Source organism: Lipomyces arxii (genome assembly GCF_038497795.1).
Source record: "Lipomyces arxii strain Phaff 12-163 unplaced genomic scaffold V1512scaffold_2, whole genome shotgun sequence".
Taxonomy (NCBI): Eukaryota; Fungi; Ascomycota; class Lipomycetes; order Lipomycetales; family Lipomycetaceae; genus Lipomyces; species Lipomyces arxii.
In genome coordinates this window covers 606,689-622,926 of record NW_027117701.1, presented here as the reverse complement: position 1 = coordinate 622,926, position 16,238 = coordinate 606,689, and the positions used below count along the sequence as shown (strand labels likewise).

The 16,238-nt window shown below is 44.9% G+C and overlaps 10 protein-coding genes across 10 annotated transcripts; 6 read left to right on the top strand and 4 right to left on the bottom strand.

The window, feature by feature from the left end:
- Nucleotides 1–1,397, bottom strand: V1512DRAFT_274077 (DNA-directed RNA polymerase). Its single transcript, XM_066917756.1, has 5 exons — nt 1,229–1,397; nt 1,114–1,185; nt 830–1,067; nt 241–780; nt 1–196 (listed from the first exon to the last, which is right to left on the bottom strand). The coding sequence occupies exons 1-5, from the start codon at nt 1,289–1,291 to the stop codon at nt 90–92; spliced, it is 1,020 nt and encodes a 339-aa protein (XP_066773597.1). The 5' UTR covers nt 1,292–1,397; the 3' UTR covers nt 1–89.
- Nucleotides 1,398–1,447: 50 nt separating this feature from the next.
- Nucleotides 1,448–3,134, top strand: V1512DRAFT_258109 (nife hydrogenase-like protein). Its single transcript, XM_066915376.1, has 3 exons — nt 1,448–1,730; nt 1,786–1,968; nt 2,021–3,134. Exons 1-3 carry the CDS (start codon nt 1,517–1,519, stop codon nt 3,037–3,039), a joined length of 1,416 nt encoding a protein of 471 aa, XP_066773596.1. The 5' UTR covers nt 1,448–1,516; the 3' UTR covers nt 3,040–3,134.
- A 94-nt stretch (nt 3,135–3,228) lies between these two features.
- On the top strand, nt 3,229–4,371 carry V1512DRAFT_245687 (Dynamitin-domain-containing protein; the record flags this gene model as incomplete). The annotated part of the gene is made up of 3 exons (XM_066914390.1): nt 3,229–3,267; nt 3,312–3,371; nt 3,418–4,371. The coding sequence occupies 3 exons, from the start codon at nt 3,229–3,231 to the stop codon at nt 4,369–4,371; spliced, it is 1,053 nt and encodes a 350-aa protein (XP_066773595.1).
- A 229-nt stretch (nt 4,372–4,600) lies between these two features.
- Nucleotides 4,601–5,849, top strand: V1512DRAFT_245686 (uncharacterized protein; the record flags this gene model as incomplete). Its single annotated transcript, XM_066914389.1, has 4 exons — nt 4,601–4,985; nt 5,036–5,231; nt 5,282–5,453; nt 5,505–5,849. 4 exons carry the CDS (start codon nt 4,601–4,603, stop codon nt 5,847–5,849), a joined length of 1,098 nt encoding a protein of 365 aa, XP_066773594.1.
- A 155-nt stretch (nt 5,850–6,004) lies between these two features.
- V1512DRAFT_258105 (uncharacterized protein) lies at nt 6,005–7,992 on the top strand. The gene has a single exon (XM_066915375.1). The coding sequence runs from the start codon at nt 6,119–6,121 to the stop codon at nt 7,865–7,867; it is 1,749 nt and encodes a 582-aa protein (XP_066773593.1). The 5' UTR covers nt 6,005–6,118; the 3' UTR covers nt 7,868–7,992.
- On the bottom strand, nt 7,925–9,797 carry V1512DRAFT_258103 (uncharacterized protein). Its single transcript, XM_066915374.1, has 2 exons — nt 9,219–9,797; nt 7,925–9,167 (listed from the first exon to the last, which is right to left on the bottom strand). The coding sequence occupies exons 1-2, from the start codon at nt 9,685–9,687 to the stop codon at nt 8,383–8,385; spliced, it is 1,254 nt and encodes a 417-aa protein (XP_066773592.1). The 5' UTR covers nt 9,688–9,797; the 3' UTR covers nt 7,925–8,382.
- A 349-nt stretch (nt 9,798–10,146) lies between these two features.
- V1512DRAFT_258101 (uncharacterized protein) lies at nt 10,147–10,879 on the bottom strand. The gene is made up of 4 exons (XM_066915373.1): nt 10,799–10,879; nt 10,649–10,748; nt 10,503–10,597; nt 10,147–10,454 (listed from the first exon to the last, which is right to left on the bottom strand). Exons 1-4 carry the CDS (start codon nt 10,841–10,843, stop codon nt 10,431–10,433), a joined length of 264 nt encoding a protein of 87 aa, XP_066773591.1. The 5' UTR covers nt 10,844–10,879; the 3' UTR covers nt 10,147–10,430.
- Nucleotides 10,880–11,003: 124 nt separating this feature from the next.
- V1512DRAFT_258098 (acyl-CoA N-acyltransferase) lies at nt 11,004–13,774 on the top strand. Its single transcript, XM_066915372.1, has 3 exons — nt 11,004–11,211; nt 11,254–11,318; nt 11,366–13,774. The coding sequence occupies exons 1-3, from the start codon at nt 11,063–11,065 to the stop codon at nt 13,711–13,713; spliced, it is 2,562 nt and encodes an 853-aa protein (XP_066773590.1). The 5' UTR covers nt 11,004–11,062; the 3' UTR covers nt 13,714–13,774.
- Nucleotides 13,775–13,817: 43 nt separating this feature from the next.
- V1512DRAFT_258095 (uncharacterized protein) lies at nt 13,818–15,519 on the top strand. Its single transcript, XM_066915371.1, has 4 exons — nt 13,818–14,471; nt 14,515–14,645; nt 14,694–15,040; nt 15,086–15,519. The coding sequence occupies exons 1-4, from the start codon at nt 13,903–13,905 to the stop codon at nt 15,158–15,160; spliced, it is 1,122 nt and encodes a 373-aa protein (XP_066773589.1). The 5' UTR covers nt 13,818–13,902; the 3' UTR covers nt 15,161–15,519.
- A 14-nt stretch (nt 15,520–15,533) lies between these two features.
- V1512DRAFT_258093 (uncharacterized protein) lies at nt 15,534–15,870 on the bottom strand. The gene has a single exon (XM_066915370.1). The coding sequence runs from the start codon at nt 15,783–15,785 to the stop codon at nt 15,543–15,545; it is 243 nt and encodes an 80-aa protein (XP_066773588.1). The 5' UTR covers nt 15,786–15,870; the 3' UTR covers nt 15,534–15,542.
- Between the last annotated feature and the right edge of the window lie 368 nt (nt 15,871–16,238).

The following is a 16,238-nucleotide window of genomic DNA, read 5'->3' as shown; positions in this document are numbered from 1 at the left end:
GGCGTCAATGTGATTTATTTCAACTTATTTTATGTAACATAACTCCATTCATGATTAGTAGTATACAATGTATCAAACCAAGGGTAAATCTAATCCAACTTGAAACTTCGTAAAATCTGACACTTACGCTTCAAAAGCTGGACACTTTTGAGAAAAATCTCATCAGGTGGCATGGCACCAGTAGACTCAATCGAAACTAGTTTGATTAGTGAAACTCATATGAAGCTGGAGCAAACTTACAAATAAAGTGGTCACGCTGTCGTTCAAGCTTGACTCGGTTCTCAAACTCAGCGTGACGCAAGACTTCACGAGACACGGTATCCTTTCTCGCATCGGCGACATATGCTTCTCCCTTCGAATTTATTTCAACAACACCCTTAGGAAAACAATTTTTGAATTTAACGGCAAGGTCACCTGTAATTGCCGGTCCAATGATGTTGATAATCGGAAGGAGACGATAACTGGCAGTCGCAACAGGACTGAATTTAGCATGGTCCTGACCTATACCCAAGATACAGTGCATTGTCAGCTTGATTTCCTGACCCGGTCTAAGTTTCGCAATCAGAATGTCAGGATTAGACGGCGATATACCGTCTGGAAACCATTCGGATTGCCGGCCTTGAGGCTCAAACACAATTGACGAAGAATAGACACTTGAATTATTGTACAGTACTTTCGGATCGGTTGCTCCTGCGGGTGCGTTAGGATTAGCTGTGCACTTGACAGCCAGCTGCATAACAACAGTATCGTAATCAGTTGGTTCAAAGTCAGGGTCATCCTCTGTGTTTGTCAGTATCAGCATCACCAGTCATTACGTACATAATCGTACTTTTGAACCAACGAAGATAGTCAGGATTTGCCTTGAAGGGAATCAATCCCAAACGATGTGCCAAAACTTCATCTTGTATTATAGACGTATTGTTCTCAATATATACGTATTCGACCGCAAGCGTAGGAATCTCAGCAATCATGATCCGACGAAACGCATTTGCTATGGAAGCATCGACACCAATCAAATCAAACGTCGATTCTGTGTCATTTAAGGACTTGATAGCAATTTTGAAGTTCTATTTATTTATAAGCAAAAGCCAAATCTTAGCCAGACTGACAAACCTTTTTAAACTTGTCGAAGTTCCATGAATGATCTTCTCCGGGATAGTAACCGGGAAAATCTGTGCTGGAGACCTAAATATTAATACAAAATCCACAGCAGTCTACAGTAACATACATTTGTTACTCTGTCATGTTCTATTCCGACTCTATTTCTCTTATTCTGGGCGTATTCCACCATTTTATTTGTGCCTTCAATCTAGTAAACTTGAAAGACAAAAAATTTAGGACAAAATCTTGTGCGGCTCAAACTGGGAGGAAACAAACATTAAACCGGGTAACTAATTTAATGCTCACGGCATTGTACGCTTATGCTCGTCCAATCGGCGCAAGGCCAAAAAGACTACAAACAACTTCGTCGTCCCAAAAGTTCACCATCGCGACTTTGACCTCGACTCGTTAAATCATGTTGAAGTCTTCGGCAGTATTGCGGCATGTCTTGCGCCGACCGGCATTTGTCGGACACGTGAAAAGGAACGCATTACTCAGACAGACGCGATATGCGACCAGTACTGCGATGGGAAGTGCCGGAGAGGAACAGGACTTGACGTCTGCGTTTGCAAAGACATCGCTTGAGGAAGTACCGCTTCAGGAGGACATGACAAACAGTTTTAACAAACGTATGCCCGGGAATCATGAGGTTTATACTTCAATTGAATTGCTAATTTGGAATAGAAACCGGACGAGATATCATCGCAAATCAGAAACGCAAAGTCAGAGCATTCACGGTAAATTTTGGACCTCAGCATCCGGCCGCTCACGGTGTGTTGCGTCTTATTCTTGAACTTCACGGTGAAGAGATCTTAAGATCTGATCCTCACGTTGGCTTACTTCACAGAGGAACAGAGAAGTTAATAGGTGCGCAAAATTGATTTGAACTGTTTAGACCAATTTTAACGTCCATCTTTAGAATACAAAACTTATCTTCAGGCATTACCATACTTCGACCGTCTTGATTACGTCTCTATGATGTCCAACGAACAAGTTTTTGCATTGGCTGTCGAGAAACTTCTTAACATTGATATCCCAATCAGAGCAAAGTATATTCGAGTTTTGTTTGCAGAAATTTCACGTGTGCTTAACCATCTCATGTCTGTGCTTTCCCACGCTATGGATGTTGGTGCACTTACCCCTTTCTTGTGGGGTATGGAAGAGCGTGAAAAGCTTATGGAGTTTTACGAGCGTGTGTCTGGTGCCCGTCTCCACGCCGCATACGTCCGTCCAGGTGGTGTATCTCAGGATTTACCTCCTGGTTTGCTCGACGACATTTACATGTGGGCCACACAGTTTGGTGACAGAATCGACGAAGTTGAGGAGCTGCTGACCGACAACCGGATCTGGAAGATGCGAACGGTCGGCGTCGGTATCATGACTGCGGAAGAAGTTTTAAACCATTCTTTCAGTGGTGTCATGCTCCGTGGTTCTGGCGTTCTGTACGATATTCGCAAGAACCAACCATACGAAGTCTACGACAAGATTGACTTTGACGTCCCAGTCGGCACAAACGGTGACTGCTACGACAGATATCTGATCCGTATGGCCGAGTTCAGACAGTCACTGCGAATCATCTTCCAGTGCTTGAATGATATGCCAGCTGGCCCGGTCAAGGTGGAAGATTACAAGATCAGCCCGCCGCCACGGTCAGTCATGAAGGAGGATATGGAGAGTTTGATTCACCATTTCTTGCTCTTCACTAAGGGATACGCCGTTCCTGCTGGCGAGACCTATACTGCCATTGAAGCTCCTAAGGGAGAGATGGGTGTGTACGTTGTTTCCGACGGCACAGAGCGGCCATACAGATGCAAGATTCGCGCTCCAGGATTCGCCCATTTGGCCGGTTTCGACGCCATCTCGCGCGGCCACTTCCTGCCTGACGCAGTTGCAATCATTGGTACCATGGATCTTGTGTTTGGTGAAGTCGATCGTTAGATTCAATCGATCAGCTGTACTCAGAACAAAAAGAAAGAAAGTTCGGACCGATTTAGTTTGGCAGGAGTAATAATTTAGTAGAAATCATAGAACAATTTTTCATTTTTACGTAGAGAAAGAGAACGCGTGAAATTAAGGTTTAAATGTGTAGATAGCACGAGATTCACGCCAGTTTTGAAGCACAGCGAAATGGCTGTATCAGACAAATACCAGTCGCTCCCAGACCTGGTTCGTGATCTACTTTTGAGTAAGAAAGCTGCTAATTTATTCAGGATACATGGTCACCAGATGTTTATGAGACTGAGGATGTTGAGATCAAGACACCGGAGCTGGTAAGCAAGAGATACACATATTTCAGAGCATGTCTGATGCAGATAGGATACTTCGGCGTCGTCAATACAAGACAATGAAGATATTGACTACACCAGCATTTCAGCCGATCAAGCAAGAGAACGTTTCTTGAACAAGACACTGCGGACGAGTACTGTAGAGTGGACAGTGACTGAGTCGGTTGAGATGAAGATTGCGCGACTGAGTAAAGAGATTGAAGAACTTTCTGCTACGTTGGAGACGCGAGATGAAAAAGGCGACAACCCGACAAAAACAGTGACCGAGCTGGCTGAGACCATGAAGAATGCGGTCACGAAGGTTAAGAAGATAGGAGTTTTAGATGTGCTTGGATCTGATCCATTGAGTGCGTCCGTCGTGGAGATCAAGTCTGCGCCAGATAAGTTTAAGGCCGAAACATTTACTACAGACGCAGCGGCTTCAAAGATGCTGGACCTGGATGCTCGACTGGCAAACTTAGAAAGAGCGTTGGGTAATACTTCAAGTCTTGCGAGTTTGACGAGAACAACATACGAACAGCCGATTTTACCTACACTCGCATCTCTGACTCAAGCAATCAATACACTGACACTCTCGCCCGACAAATTCGACCAGTCCTTGACGAAACTGCAACAATTGGTTGCAGTCGCAGACACTTTACCAAAAACTGCTCCAGCACGCACGGGCGAACAAGATGACGATGCAAAAGTCACGACGTTGTACAATTCACTGGGAACGATTGAGACGCTGGCACGCGTTGTCCCGTCGCTTCTAGACCGGCTGAAAAGTTTACATCATTTACATTCTGAAAGCAGCCAGGTCGTCGAATCGATAGACCACATTAAACAGGCCCTCGACCGAGCTGAGACTGATATAGCAAAATGGCTCAACGCTGTTGAGAATGCAGAGAAGAAGGTCGACGAGCTCGAGCAACGCGAAAAAGACAATTTAGAAAGTGTGAAAACTTGGATATCTGAACTCGAGCGACAAGTTGCCAATATATGACGTAAATGAGGGTTTGGTACCGATGTTTTGCAATGAAGGGGTTCACGGATTTACAATAAACTCTTGAACAAACACAAGTTGATCAAGCCTTTCCTGGCCGGCCAGGTCACTCTCTAAATTGATTGTTTAACGCGTCGTCGTAGAGCACAGGACACGAGCATTTTGTTATGGAATTGATCTGATTTTGACCTAGTACTTTCATATAATCGATAGAGCACACAAAGTATAGATGTATACTGCAGTCAACGAACGGAGCTCAGGGACTCCGGCGACCGAACCAAATAGACAGATGAATGGAATTAAGGGCGCGAATAAACGAGGACGAAAGCCGAAAAAACAAGAAAAGAAAGATCAAGTGTCTGATGGAGAAGAAGGAGAAGACGAACAGGAGGAAGACGCAGAAGACAATGCAACTGCGACGTCACTTCCAAGCATGAACATCCCGTTTTCCGTTGAGCGAAGAGGAAGTGCGAAAGCTGCTGCACTAAAGAAAGCAAAGAAGCGGAAACTGGACGATGATAATTTTGTGTGTACAGAGCCTGAAGATTCAACAGAGTACGTCGTGCATCCAACAGCCGAATGGAATAAAGTAATGCGATACAAGAACTTTATAGGTAAGGATTACTGTACATGCAACGTCTGAATTGCTGCTTATGCGATCCAGTTGGAGAAGAAAAGTTTGCAGTAGGAGATTACGTGTTTGTCAACCACGCAAACAGATTATACAATAATAGCGTGACAACAGACCCGACATTGTTTTGGATAGGTAGGGTTTTGGAAGTCAGAGGATCGGACTCAAGTCACGTTTATGTCCGGGTGTTTTGGATGTACTGGCCAAATGAGCTTCCAGGAGGCAGACAGTATGTATAATGCTTTGATTTGATTGATTGGCCACTAATAAATGTGGTAGGTATTATCACGGAATGAAGGAACTGGTTGCGTCAAATCATATGGACATCATTGACGCAATGACGGTCTCTGCCAGAGCTAATGTCGTGCACTGGTTGGAAGGCGACGAGGAAGACAAGATGACTGACTTGTTTTGGCGGCAACGATACGATACTTACACGGATGAATTGACAGTACGTTTTAGATATCCCAGCCGATTATGACTGGTCATGACTAACGAACAGCCAATACGAAAGCACTGCAAATGTAGACGATACTACAATCCAGACCAAACAATGATCTGGTGCGGTAAATGCCACCAGTGGATGCACGACACTTGCGTGATTGAAGATACTATTGCCCAATATAAAGACGACATTGAGTTTCCACCAGAGTTCACAAAGAAGAAGAGATCAAACTCCAAAAAGACGTCATCAAAAGAGTCGGAATACTTAGCACCGGACTTCCCCGTCAAAATCCACTTGTCCGATGACTCGACCGGCGCAACAATCAAGTACAAAAGCAAGACCGGAGAAGAAAAGACGGTTCCGACTGTCTGTTTAATGTGCCATGAAACTGTCGAGAACTAAGTCCACCAATATGTACTTTAGCTGTTAACAAGATAGTCAAGATTCATAACCTAACCCTCTATATTCAATGACCTAACCCACAATGCTCCGTTGGGAGTTCATATAAAAACCTTAAATTCATTAATTGGGACATTTTATTCCGGATACTTTAACCAGCCTTCGCGGCCCATCCCGTGCTCACCGCGGTTTCGGTCTTTCTTTTGGTATAATTAATATTTTTATATAGAAACACTGACTAGAGGCTGCAAAATACTGCTTAATAGTGAATCATGTCGTCGCCGGTGATACCCCACACCGTGGCAACTAAGCAGGACCAGTCCTCGCTTGAAAACCAGCTCCTGTGTCTCCACGACCGCCCTGGCCGTGGGTTTGCGGACGTACTGTTCACGATGCCGAACTTGCACGGCTCAATTGCACGTAACACCATTCCACTTCCAAGTCAGATCTGGGCCCATTCGGCGCTACTGGCCATGACTTACTCGAAGCCGCTGAGCAGGCTTGGACAAGTTTACAGCAGCAGTCTTGAGTGTGGAGACGATAAGCGAGAGGAGTACACAATTGTTGCTGTGTCTAGTGAGAATGATCTGGTGGTGAGAAAGCTGGTCGCGAGTTGTTATCGACCTGTAGTTGTGAGGAATCTTTGGGAGAAAATGGACGGGAAGAGGGAGATGTTGGCGGCGTTGGACGAGGGAATGCTTTATCCGTGCGGTTATACTAGGACAGAGACTGACTATTCTGAAGATGACGACACGATGACTTCGACATCGACAAGCCCAGAGTCTGCACTAAGAGGAGACATGACACTCAAAATTGAAGGCGAGACCGTGAGCTTTACTGTTCACAAGTTTCTACTCGACCTCAGAGTACCGTACTTCAGCATCATGCTACGGTCCGGGTTCGCGGACGCGACCATGGCTGAACATACGCTGTCGTCAGAGTATTTCACCCCACTCTCACTCGCTATTGTAACTCAGTACATTTACCTTGACGACGCCGAGCTGCTATTTTCTTGGAAATGGACCGATTTTGCACGATACCTGTACTCCACAAAGTGCACGACAGATATCAACCCTCCGTCAGCACAGGTATTCGACATGTTTGTTGACGCGCTCGTCGCGGCAAAATTCCTCCAGCTCGAATCTCTCGAAAATTGGATCACAAACTGCTTGCTCAAGATCGGCCACGGTTTCGCATGCACAGGTGCACAGTGCGCCCGCCATTTACCCGGGATCGCGATCATAGGTTACCAGCAAAACATTCCTGAACTATACCACCCTTGCGTTGCGTGGCTCGCGAGACACTCAAACATCTCGTTTTTGTGGAAGCGGAACTTACTCGCGCTCCCCCCTGAGCTCAGAAGCGAGCTGGTGGACGACGTTAAAGCCAAAGTTGCGCTGTCGAATGTGATCCCGCTGTACCTGCGACTCTACAATTTACGAAAAAATACAGAAACCTCAGCGTTTAAAGACGACTGGGAACAGTCACTCCTGGCGCCGCTGCTAGCTTACTGCGGTGATTTCGTTAGCATGCATTTTGCCGAACCAAGGATTGTGTTCTCGTCAGCAAGAGGAATCCACCACAAACCCCCGTCGGTCACGTACTCTGCGGTTGAAGACTTGTTTGCAAGAGTTGCATCTAAGATTAGCAAACAGAACGCGACAGCGATATGGCGAGGCGCAGACTGCCATACGAAACTTACGTCGTCATCACCCGTGGTCGAGGACTTGAACGCCAAAGTCATTGCTTGGTTTAAACTTCACTGGAAAGACCTTGTCGTGCCTTTATCTACAGCGACAAACGACCAAGACGTAGTTGGGTTCAACACCTGGCCGGACGAAAGCCTGCTAAAACTGAGCACGCAAATCAAAATCCCGTTGGCGGACTTGAAAGGCCTAGGCAGCGCGGCGAAAATATTTGAACAGAGAAAAGAAAAATGGCTTGAAAAATGTAGGGTTGAAGAAGTCAACAGACTGATGCGACGGAGAGAGCTTGTCAAGCCGACTACTGGAAGCGGGTAGATCATATGCATTATTTTTTGTGCGTTTTGTACAGATGGAGTTAAGTAATCGGTATAATATGGTAAAATGGGAATATATTTGCAAACACACAAAATCATTATACAACAGCCAAATACATGGAAACAAATCAAGGAACAACCAGCAAAAATAACAAATCCGTTCCTCATCCTTGATTACTCCTTGATTCATATAGCAAAACGTATCGTCGCTGCAGGTATCTGATGCTTACATACGCATAGACAAGACCTTCTACCTGCTCGTATCTGATACCTAGAAGATAAATGCAAAAACGTATATGTAAAGTCAATTTAAAATAAGTGGGGAACATTGTAGAAACAATCAGCTGAACACCCGTCAACACCGGACCAACCGAAATAAACCCTGCGTCACCAAGCAGGATAACCGAAACAAGATTAATACAACAAATTAGAACAGTAGTAGTACAGCGGTCGACAGTGCTGACCGTCTAATGCGTGAAATAACAAAAAAAAAACAACTCTACAAATGCAGATATATTATGAAGTTTGAACCAGCGCGGGCGAACTCGAACACGAAGCTTCAGGCTCATCGTCTCTGTCGAGCACAAATGATGAAGCCTCGGAGTTTGGAGTCAAAGGCTTCATTCTAACGCTGGTTCTAGGTTCATAAATGCCGTCAATCTCATCATCATCATTAAATTCAATCAAATTCGGGCGCCGGGAGCTGGACGCAGCTCCGACTGTGGCTACATCGCCAGCATGCAAGTCAATGATGTTTTGGCGTTGCTGATGCTGCTGTCGTGACTCTTCAAGATCAGGATCACCGGACTCCGACGAAGACGGAGCAGAAGCATTGTCCGAAGCATTGGTGACATCACGCTTGCAAATAGGGCAAGTACGCTTGCGCAAAGTAAGCCATGGTGTGATACACGCCGAGTGAAACTCATGTCCACATGGAAGCTGCATCACACGAGACTGACCCGGGACATAATCTTCCAAACAGATCACACATTCAGCAGAAGAACCCCATAGCTTCTCAGGTCCATCGTTGCTCGTTTCTGTACCCCAGACACGTGTAGGTAAGCTGTCAACAAACTGCTTTGGTGCACGATCACGCATACGCTTGTACCGACGGTGAAAAATTAGAAGCGAGTAAATCATCGACAGAGAAAGTAAAGGAGACACCAAAAGGAAAAGAAGTGTGTCCAAAACAGGAGACGTCGACGGAGTAGGGATGATAACGACTGAGTCAAGCAGAGCCAGCTGCGCGTACGATGCATGAGAAACAAAAAATGAAGGGATCTTGATTCTGTGAGTGTCTCCTGTTCAAGTTAGAATAATAAGAAAAAAGAGTTCAGCATCATAAACTATACCTTTCGCAGACATTGTCAATAAACCCCTAGTACCTTCGATATCACCGACAATAACAGCAGAGGCACCCCAACTCTGAAGATTAAGCACTTTTTCATAAAATGAACATTCACCTCTTAAAACCAAAGCTATTTTATCACGTAAATCAGGTACAAGTTCAGCAGTATCGGATTCTTTAGCAACACAGCCGTTTGATTCAATCACGTATAGAGGACCAGCAATAGCCGTGATTGGATTTGAATCCGATTCATCACGGTCTTGATCAGAGAAATTAATATTATCATACTGAGAAGGTAAAGAAGGACCAAACGCCGCCGGACGAGCCGGAAAGGTCAAGTTTGACTGAGGAGACGTAATGAGAGCGGAGAAAGGGATGAGGGTAGATGAAGTCGCTGATGAGGAGATTGAGGCGTAGATGAAGAGCATCCCTACCATGAAGATGGCAGAGAGCAAGAAACCTCTTGCTGACATTTGAACGACTTTTTTAAAATAAAAGAATAGAAGAAAGATGAGATTTAAACGAGGTGAAATAAAGAGGAAGAGAGAAAAAGAGTGAAAAGAGGGTTAAAAGCGAACTGAGAGAGACGGGAATGAGTAGGAAGTGCATAGCCACAGTAATAGCACGTGCCACAATAAACTTTGCCACAATATACGTCATTTATACTAAACCCTTGGATCTTGCATTTTGAACAAACATGTCACTTGGACAGCCGTCTTTACCATGCAAGCTCTGTTCTTTAATTTAGTATACAAATAATGATTAGATAACAGCCAAAACAATAACTTTAACTAGTTATTACTAAATACCCAATATAAAGCTGTTACGTATTTTTGCCTAAATGTTTGCAGATGCCAAACAGGTCAGCCTTAGACATCATGTGCTCTCTTAATTCTTCTCGGCAAATGATCCGTTGGGATGAATAGAGTAGAGCAGTGTGGAGGCTGAAGTATATGATTAGTGTAGTAGTATTGAATACATACTATAGATGCTTATGCTGTTTAAGTATACTTAGTATGATTACATATAGTTGGATATAGGTAAATGATGTATTGCAATGTCTATTTCTCTGTTCTTTAACTTGCTCTCTGTTGGATATCTCATACTGTTAATATTGCTTTTATTATGCTGAGGCTTCTATATTGTCTATGATATACTCATCATATGTATATGTTCATGCAACTATATTGATAAAACTACAATATATACACAAAAATCAACCCTTCAATGCCTTAGTCGCCTAATATAATCAGCATTTAACATCCTTAAGCACAGTAACAATACTAACCCGCCAAACACTCGAAATCTTAAATTCTTCTGGAGCAACTGCTGTATCACTTTGAGCCCGGAACGCCTTTGTGAGTCTCATATCTCTTTCCATCACTATAATCCACGTCAATCTTATTCCTTTACACTCTTCATAATACAACTCACTCCTCCGATCCCAATGATCCCGGTTCACTCGAGGCTGCTTCCCATTTCCTTGTGCAAGAACTTTGGCAGCAGACATTCCTGTACCGGCAACACCAAACATCTGCACACACTCATTAAAACTATAAAAAAAATAAACAATTCAATACGTACAATGATGATAACACCATAAGGCAACAAAGCTTCAAATGGAATCATTTTGTGTGTTGTCGTTTAAATTGCTAACGATTCTTTCCAACTCACTCAAAATCAACTTTCCGAACTTCGTGATAGGCCAAAATCATAACCCTATTCCATGTAATTTTACAAAAAGAGGGGTTTGTACTTGCGCGTCACGTCCAATTCGATACGCGTACGCAACAAAAAGTCGCGAACAAAAAAATAATAAACAGCAATCCCTCGCTGGGTAAGGCGATCATGGTCGTGACAAAAAAACGCCGCAGAATCGACGTGTCTTCGTCTCCACTTTCATCTCTACCGTCATCAAGCCCCAGGCATGAACGAAATTTGAATGTTGCTAGGTCACTGAGACGTGCTTCTACTGCATCACCATTGTTTACTTGCGAGTATGTCTTTATTCGTCGTTTCGTTTAGTTCTAACATTACAGAGCATGTAATCGTCAGTCTGCTGACGCTAAACTCATGACATGCGCTAATTGTAACAAGTCAAAGAGTATACAGTCGTCCACTTTAATGCAACATCATACTAATACATTCTAGTACATGAATCTTGCTTGCAGAAAGTAGAATTTTCCACACGCTCAAAAACAAGATCAAACAAACCAGTATCTTGGATATGTTCACGCTGCCAGATTCAGCGATCAGCTGGTTCAGTCAGGTCAAGATCGTTAAGAACTAGGACTGTCGCGCTCAGTGATAGCCCAGTTATCAGCACTTCATCTGAGCTATCTGAAGTGCCAGATGGTATCGGCGAATATGACATTGATCACGATAATCTTGACTCTTCTGTGAATGAGCGAGAACACACTGCCGGACAGGAACCAGATGCGAATGATGCAGAACAAGAACTACAAGATGAAAATGACGAGTTGCAAGAAGATCAGTTTGAAGACGCGGTGGACGAGCCAGACAAATCAGCAGACGAGGAGCAAGAGGAACAAGCAGATGAAAACCCAAACGAGTTTGCAGTAGAAGAACTAGACCTAGCAGATGAAGATCAGGCAGAGGACGAGCAAGCAGACGATGAAGACGAGTATATTCCTTCTATGTCTAATGCTCCTGCAACTCCAGACACAATCGGTACGCCGGGTGACAACTTAGACCCAAAACAAAAAAGCACAAACTCAGTCGATGAGACCATGATCGACCCAATGCTGTTGCAGTCAGCAGAACCTGACGCATCACTGCAAAAACGTCGACCAGGCAGACCTCGGATATATCCAATAGGCGTCCCTCGACCTCCCAAACGATTTCTACCTAGTTCGCCCGTGACGGAATTCGTCAACAGACTTCGGGAACGGCCTCAGAGATCCACTGAGCCTAGTCGTGAGACTGCACGGCCGATCAACCACGAGCGCGTGCCTCGTGTGCGTCGGACGCGACGGCGGAAAACAGAGTTTACGCAACCCAAGAAACCAGTAACGTTTGAAAGAACAAAGTCATCATACATGGCCAAGTTTAATCTCGTGCAACTGGCAAGCCACGCAGATATCCACCACAGCAACAAGGCCATTTCTGGATATCTGACCGACGACCATACGAGCAAGTTTGTGTACACATACCCTAAAGATATAGACGCAGCTGAAAACAATGACCGCGAGAAACCATATGGCGGGTTGTTGTCTGCAACCCAGGCCGACACCACGCGTACTCTGCCGACTTCGTTCGATCGAATGATCTTTGGCAAGACGCTGTTACTGGCCAAGCAGCAAGAAAAACGAACAGATTCTGGGTATCGAGTGCACAGCCAAGACTCTGCGCCTGCAGAAAGTCGGCGTAAACAAAGACGGCGTGATACTCAGAATTCGTCTGCGGATAAAGCATACGACAATTCAGCGGTGCCAGGTTCAGTGGCAACTTCTCCAGTCGAATCACAATCTTCCGGATTCAGTGCAACGCTGGTTGATTCGTCGTCTTCGTCTTTAAGCGATTCAGACGACGACGATCTAGAGGGCTATGGCGAGCTAGAGTCTGTGTCCAAAGTTCGCGCAATAAGGTTCAGCAATTACGAGATTGAGACATGGTACACTGCTCCGTATCCGGAGGAATACAACCGGCGATCACTGCTGTACATTTGTGAGTTTTGCTTAAAATACATGCCGTCAGAGTACGTCAATTGGCGACATCAACTCAAATGTCCAGTGCGCCATCCACCAGGCGACGAGATTTACCGGTCAGGCAAGGTATCCGTGTTTGAGGTGGACGGCCGTAAGAACCAAATGTACTGTCAGAATCTCTGTTTGCTGGCAAAATTGTTTCTCGGATCAAAGACGTTGTACTACGATGTCGAGCCGTTTTTGTTTTACATCATGGTCGAGACCGACGACGAGGGCTGTCATTTTGTGGGGTACTTTTCAAAAGAAAAACGAAATTCTTCAAGTTATAACGTGTCTTGCATTCTGACGTTGCCGGTTCATCAGAGAAAAGGTTACGGCAACTTCCTGATTTCGTTTTCTTATTTGCTCAGTCGAACTGAAGGCAAAAAGGGCACACCTGAGAAACCGTTATCAGATTTGGGTTTGGTTTCGTACCGGAACTACTGGAAACACGCACTTTGCTATGAACTGCACGACATCTTTTTGTCGTCGTCACCGCGTTCGACCATCAGCATTAATGACCTTTCAGACCGAACTGGTATGACGACAGACGACGTAGTGTCCGGACTCGAAAACTTGAACGCGCTCGTACGCTACCCCGAGACTGGCGCATACGTGATCCGTGTCGATTCAGAGATGGTGGAAAAACATATTGCCGACTGGGACATGAAAGCATACATCAAGATTGAGCCGGAGAAGCTAGTGTGGACCCCGCCTGTGCTCGGACGGAGTGGTGGGATTAACTCGCTGCTGTATGCGCCTGAAGGAGCTGTGCCTGATAGAGCGCAATAGGTTTATTTTTGTTGTATTACTAGGATTTGTACTTTTAATTGGCATTGGTTGGGAACAAATATGACAGGTAACACGTAGCGAGCAGATCGGTAAATTCAGGGGTGGTCGACGGGCATCATCGGGCATCATCGGCCAGGAACCCTTTTTCAAATAAATCCTTTAAAATCATTGAGATGAGTTACGAGCACAATGGCATCGAAACGAAGCAGAACAAGTAATCGAATTGTTGCAAAGAAGGTGACCGCAACAAAGAGCGAGCATTTTAAACATTCAGACTCGAGTGAGGTCGGATCAGATAGTTTCAGTGAGGATGGCGATGTGAGTGAATTCGATGAAGCTGGCGACGAGGAGGAGGATGACGAGGAAGAGGAAGAAATAGAGAGTGAGGACGTGGATGCTAGTGAGGAAGAGGAAAACACGAAATCAAAGAGAAAAAGGAAGGTCCAGCCTGTTAAGAAACGACGGAAGAATGAAGACGAGGACGAATTTGATTCACGGGAAATATTTATTCCGAAAGAGTCTACTCGTGGGTTAGGCGGAGTGGAGTATGTACCTGACAACATTCATCCAAATACAATGCACTTTCTACGCGACTTGAAGCGCAATAACGAGCGCGAGTGGTTCTGGAATCATGAGGGAGAATACAGGTCTGCGAAGAAGGATTTCGACGAGTTTATTGAGCAGTTATCTGAGCATTTGCCAGTCATTGACCCGACTGTTCCTCCGCTGCCATTGAAAGATATTCTGTATCGGATATAGTAAGTGAAGATACCAGTTAAGAAAAATAGGCTGACTGTTTAGTCGCGATATTCGATTTACGAACGACAAGACTCCGTTTAAACCGTACTTTGCTGCTTCGTACTCACGAACGGGCCGTACAGGTCACTACGCGCATTATTATTTACATTTCGAGCCAGGTTCTATTCGTTTAGGTGCGCTACGTCTCTACAACAAGTTTGCAATGCAGTGCTGATTTATAGGTGCTGGAATGTGGCAGCTAGGCGAGAACGGTGCTGAGGGCTTACAGACTATGCGGAGGTTGATTGATCGTGGCGGCGAGAGGTTGAAAGATATCATAAATCATCCTGATATGGCGAAATATTACTTCACTGATCCCAATAAGTCTGCGCTAGATCAGTTCGTGGCTATGAACCAGGGTGACGCGCTCAAAAAGTGCCCAAAAGGATATAGCAAAGATCATAAGGATATTGGTCTGCTTAGGTTGAAAACATTTAGCGTGCTCACGCATGTAAGCGATGATGAGTTTGCGCCTGGGAAGAAACCCATAGGAATGTTGGTCGAGCGATTCAAAGTCCTGGTTCCATTTGTAAGTTGGAGCTACATGTCGATTGAATTTACTGATCTATTGCAGGTAAATCTTTTAAACGCAGTCGTAATGGACGGCGAAGAGACCGACGAGAGTGGAGACAGCCAGGACGAAGAGTAGCTCGGTTTTGGTTTGTACAATATACGTCTAATACAGCTCAAGCTAAGTCGACGGATGAAGTAAATGTTGGCAATATCCGACGTAAGATCGTATTGAGTCAAGTACGAAGCCGAAACGAGCTTAAGCTGACCGTACTCCTTGAACGGGTCTAGCGAGTTGATTGCTCTCTGCAATTTACCGTCAATGGCAAAGTAGTACGTCGTGAGCTTCAGACCGGTAGCCTTGGCTGCGCTGACAATCTCTCTGGCAATGTTATCGTCGTGTAGTCAAATCACACCAAAACTCTTAAGTACGCTTCGTTCTCTTTGCTGGCAACAGCGTACATGGTGAATCACATGCTATTGTAGACTTGGACACCCATGCCAACACTGCTGGCCGCACCTCAGGCAAGCAATGCCATCTTGTCTTCAGGCTTAAACTTGGTGACAAACGGCAGACAGCGAATGTAACCTTCAGTAGAGGTAGTGCATATCGCCATAGGCAACGTCGCGGCTTTCGCAAAGCTCAAACTGTCTGGAATTGTGCATACAAACTTTAACGGCATAACTGCATACTCCTGGAATCCGCCGTACTTGATCTCACCAAGCTTTAGGTAACTCGGGCGGATCCGGTGACTCTGTCGCATATCTTTGGCGCATAGCCCGGAATATGGGATCCGGCCGCGGCAACGGTTCCACTCACGTCGTCTGTCCAGTCAACCGAGTTTAGGCTACATTCTTGACCTTCACCAAGACTTCTTCAGGTGACGAGAAGGCACAAGTCTAACTGTAATCTTTGTTGCTGTTTTGTCAAAAGAGCAGCACGATGTTGTTGTGGAATTACTGACATTTTTTTTTCCAACTGTTATCTTTTTTAGTTGGAATATTGAATTGAAGCAAGATTTTTTCAGGTTTTATAAAAGTATGCCTTCACTCAATCTCAGAGCAGAATGCCGCGGTAGTTAAATCCAAATTGATATCTTCAAGGGCCGAGCTTCGATTAAATTATAAGGTTTAAACACATGTACCCCTGAGTTTCCTGATCTTTTCGCCCTAAACTGTGATTGAGAAAGTTTAATTTACTTCAGACATCGGACTTT

Bases quoted from the DNA above. Each gene is read 5' to 3' on its own strand.
- V1512DRAFT_274077 (XM_066917756.1), bottom strand. From the start codon at position 1,291: ATGGTGGAATACGCCCAGAATAAGAGAAATAGAGTCGGAATAGAACAT. The intron at 781-829 runs GTACGATTATGT...TGACAAACACAG, and splicing joins CTATCTTCGTTGGTTCAAAA to AGGATGACCCTGACTTTGAA. The intron at 197-240 runs GTAAGTTTGCTC...TAATCAAACTAG, and splicing joins ACAGCGTGACCACTTTATTT to TTTCGATTGAGTCTACTGGT.
- V1512DRAFT_258109 (XM_066915376.1), top strand. From the start codon at position 1,517: ATGTTGAAGTCTTCGGCAGTATTGCGGCATGTCTTGCGCCGACCGGCA. The intron at 1,731-1,785 runs GTATGCCCGGGA...AATTTGGAATAG, and splicing joins GACAAACAGTTTTAACAAAC to AAACCGGACGAGATATCATC. The intron at 1,969-2,020 runs GTGCGCAAAATT...GTCCATCTTTAG, and splicing joins AGGAACAGAGAAGTTAATAG to AATACAAAACTTATCTTCAG.
- V1512DRAFT_258105 (XM_066915375.1), top strand. From the start codon at position 6,119: ATGTCGTCGCCGGTGATACCCCACACCGTGGCAACTAAGCAGGACCAG.
- V1512DRAFT_258103 (XM_066915374.1), bottom strand. From the start codon at position 9,687: ATGTCAGCAAGAGGTTTCTTGCTCTCTGCCATCTTCATGGTAGGGATG. The intron at 9,168-9,218 runs GTATAGTTTATG...TAACTTGAACAG, and splicing joins ATTGACAATGTCTGCGAAAG to GAGACACTCACAGAATCAAG.
- V1512DRAFT_258101 (XM_066915373.1), bottom strand. From the start codon at position 10,843: ATGATTCCATTTGAAGCTTTGTTGCCTTATGGTGTTATCATCATT. The intron at 10,749-10,798 runs GTACGTATTGAA...GAGTGTGTGCAG, and splicing joins CTTATGGTGTTATCATCATT to ATGTTTGGTGTTGCCGGTAC. The intron at 10,598-10,648 runs GTGAGTTGTATT...CGTGGATTATAG, and splicing joins GGATCATTGGGATCGGAGGA to TGATGGAAAGAGATATGAGA.
- V1512DRAFT_258098 (XM_066915372.1), top strand. From the start codon at position 11,063: ATGGTCGTGACAAAAAAACGCCGCAGAATCGACGTGTCTTCGTCTCCA. The intron at 11,212-11,253 runs GTATGTCTTTAT...CTAACATTACAG, and splicing joins TCACCATTGTTTACTTGCGA to AGCATGTAATCGTCAGTCTG. The intron at 11,319-11,365 runs GTATACAGTCGT...AATACATTCTAG, and splicing joins TAATTGTAACAAGTCAAAGA to TACATGAATCTTGCTTGCAG.
- V1512DRAFT_258095 (XM_066915371.1), top strand. From the start codon at position 13,903: ATGGCATCGAAACGAAGCAGAACAAGTAATCGAATTGTTGCAAAGAAG. The intron at 14,472-14,514 runs GTAAGTGAAGAT...CTGACTGTTTAG, and splicing joins GATATTCTGTATCGGATATA to TCGCGATATTCGATTTACGA. The intron at 14,646-14,693 runs GTGCGCTACGTC...GCTGATTTATAG, and splicing joins GCCAGGTTCTATTCGTTTAG to GTGCTGGAATGTGGCAGCTA.
- V1512DRAFT_258093 (XM_066915370.1), bottom strand. From the start codon at position 15,785: ATGCGACAGAGTCACCGGATCCGCCCGAGTTACCTAAAGCTTGGTGAG.